Source organism: Lampris incognitus, chromosome 16 (assembly GCF_029633865.1).
Source record: "Lampris incognitus isolate fLamInc1 chromosome 16, fLamInc1.hap2, whole genome shotgun sequence".
NCBI classification, from domain to species: Eukaryota; Metazoa; Chordata; class Actinopteri; order Lampriformes; family Lampridae; genus Lampris; species Lampris incognitus.
The window spans coordinates 37036575-37039074 of record NC_079226.1 but is presented as its reverse complement, the minus strand read 5'-3'; the positions used below and the strand labels follow the sequence as shown (position 1 = coordinate 37039074).

Sequence of the window (2500 nt, the reverse complement as noted above, 5' to 3'; positions counted from 1 at the left end):
AGGGTCTATTTCAAAGCATCACTTGCTCCATGGACAGGTCTTAGTTTAATTTTCAGCCCCAATACGCGATTATGACCCCTGAAAGGGAGGTTTTTTTGTTTTTTTTTGGCTGTGCAGTGACCTAGCATGCAGACACACAGGACGCTCACTGCGTCCGACATCTACAGCTCACTCACTTTATGTAGGTGAGAGCGTTGCCCTCTGGGAAGTCGTAAGGGTGTCGCTTCCTGAAGACGTGACCCACGCGACTGCAAGGCAGGATCTCCAGGCTGCCTCCCGCACATCCACACCCGGAAAGACAGCTCTGTGGGAGGACAGGCATGGCTCAGGACACCAAGTGTGATGGAGGTCAGTTCAATCTAGCTAGCTAGCTAGCTAGATAGATTGAACTGACCCTCCATCACAGTACTGCCATAGCTAGCATAGCTAGCTAGCTAGCTATCTGAACCTCCCTTTCTTGATCTCCCTTACTTCTCTCTCCCCATCTCTCTCTCTCTCTCTCATCGCTCTCTCTCTCTCCCTCTCTCTCTCTCTCTCTCTCTCTCTCTCTCTCTCTTGCACACAGTCTGATTTTATCACCTCCAAATCGAACAGGCAGTTTTCACCTGCAACTCGGTGTGTTATGCACCAGATGGTTGCCATACAGTAAATCAGTGTAAGTGTGACCTAACAACGGTACTGTGCTTCCCGGAGTCTGAGGACACACGTGGCATATCAGAGAACCAGAGTTTTACAGTATATGACAGCATCTGGGTTAGTCCAAAGGCAGGCAAGCCAAAAAAAAAAAAAAAAAAGGAGGACTGAATCACAGAAAAACATTTCACATTTTGTCAGTGTCATTAAAACAAAACGTGGGGGAAATTCCAATCTTTTTCTGTTTAAAGTAGAAACTTTACGTGACTGCGGCTGTGTTGAAGTGACATAGGCAACCCTGTGGCCCCTGAACCCAGTTGCGTATTTCTAAAACAGTCCAAAGGTGAATTAAAAATGTATCGTCTCCTCCCAAGCTTCATCTTTTATGCACTAACAAAGCGGATGCAAATTTCAAATCACGAAGAAGTGTTCAGCATTCCAGTCTCACACAGAGCCACACAGAGTCATGAGGAACTTTTCATTTTGACGAAAAGAGGGTTTTCCACTGATTCTGCTAACAGACAAGGCCGTACAGTCAGCTCACCGAAGTTTTCCCCTCCCCCAGATGTCCATGTGGGTATCGTACTGGCCCAGGTGGTTGAACCAGCTCTTGTCCATGACAAAGATGCCCCCGGCGATGACTGGCGTCCTGCGGACAAACACGTTTACGTGGCAAACGTCGCTCTTGTACCGACTAATAACCTCAAAAATAACCTTAAAATCCGACATCTTCCTCATTAAAAGCAAGGCAAAGGACACAGTGCCTGGTTTTTACATGTCTGGGCAATGTGACAAAGGGGCCTTGTGAAGGAACGCGGATAAAATGTCACCAGTCCCTTGCGGCCATGAGCCTAGTTTAACCTCTAAGGATCTCTCTGTTCTCCAGAGTCTCTGAAGTCTCTGAGCCGTTGTCTCTTCTTTATTTATAGCATGATACACTGTTGCCACAGTGAGCTCCCTACTAAAGGACGTTTCGGTACGTATTATGTCTTTATGCTTTAAATTCACGCATGTATTATTTTACATTTCAGCTTACATGCCGCGTAAAGCGATACAACGTAATACGTAAACTTTCATGTATCTGTTTTATCACTAAAGTCGTATCATAAAACAGTATTTTCCAAATGTTGAATTAGTCGACGACACTGTCGCTGCTACCATCAGCGAGCAAGAGAAGAGGAAGAGGGCGGGACAAGGAGCAGCCCGAGTACCTGATTGGCTGGGTGGGATCACTCCTCGCCATCTTCTGCTCAATAGGAATCTGTTCCCATTTGAAGTGCAGACTCCAGTCGAACCCTGCACAAGCGAGATGGAGAGACAGAGAGAGAGAGAGAGACAGAGAGAGACAGGGGGAGACAGGGGAGAGAGAGCGTCACATTGAGAAATAGAAATCTATTTCCAAACTGTCAAGAAAACATCATCAAGTTAGGCAAGAGGACAGCAGTAAGCGTGTCACTGAGCTTGACCGGACTTCACGAGCAGAGCACTTAACTTGCAAATATGAGCTAAGCTAATTTACCGACCCTGTTAACGACATGGATTCGGCAATACGTGTCTTCTCTTATTGTCGAGCTTCTCTTAACTAGAGCTCACGGTTGCCAGACGAAATCCTTGTGTCCTCAAAAAGACGTCTTTGCAGAGATTTGGGGAAATAGCTTGGGGTTCAGATGGACATCTGAACTCAAAGGCGGGGTGGGGGATGTTGTATGGGTCTGTGAGGAGGGTGGGTGGGCAGTGGGTTGGGGTTGTAGTCGTGGGTGTGTTTTGAAACTTGAAAATAAACCTTGCTTGAAAGAAAGAAACGTACGATACGTTACTCGAAAACATAGATATGCCTGCATCGGCGAGGGAACCATAGGGACCACTC

General features: G+C 46.7%; 1 protein-coding gene across 1 annotated transcript in view; it reads right to left on the bottom strand.

Moving 5' to 3' along the window:
• Positions 1 to 2500, bottom strand: part of galnt16 (UDP-N-acetyl-alpha-D-galactosamine:polypeptide N-acetylgalactosaminyltransferase 16) — a 14584-nt gene that overhangs the window by 9361 nt on the left and 2723 nt on the right. Inside the window, 5 exon segments of the mRNA XM_056295444.1 lie at positions 177 to 277; positions 279 to 304; positions 1178 to 1193; positions 1195 to 1282; positions 1845 to 1929. Coding sequence (XP_056151419.1) covers positions 177 to 277; positions 279 to 304; positions 1178 to 1193; positions 1195 to 1282; positions 1845 to 1929 — 316 coding nt within the window.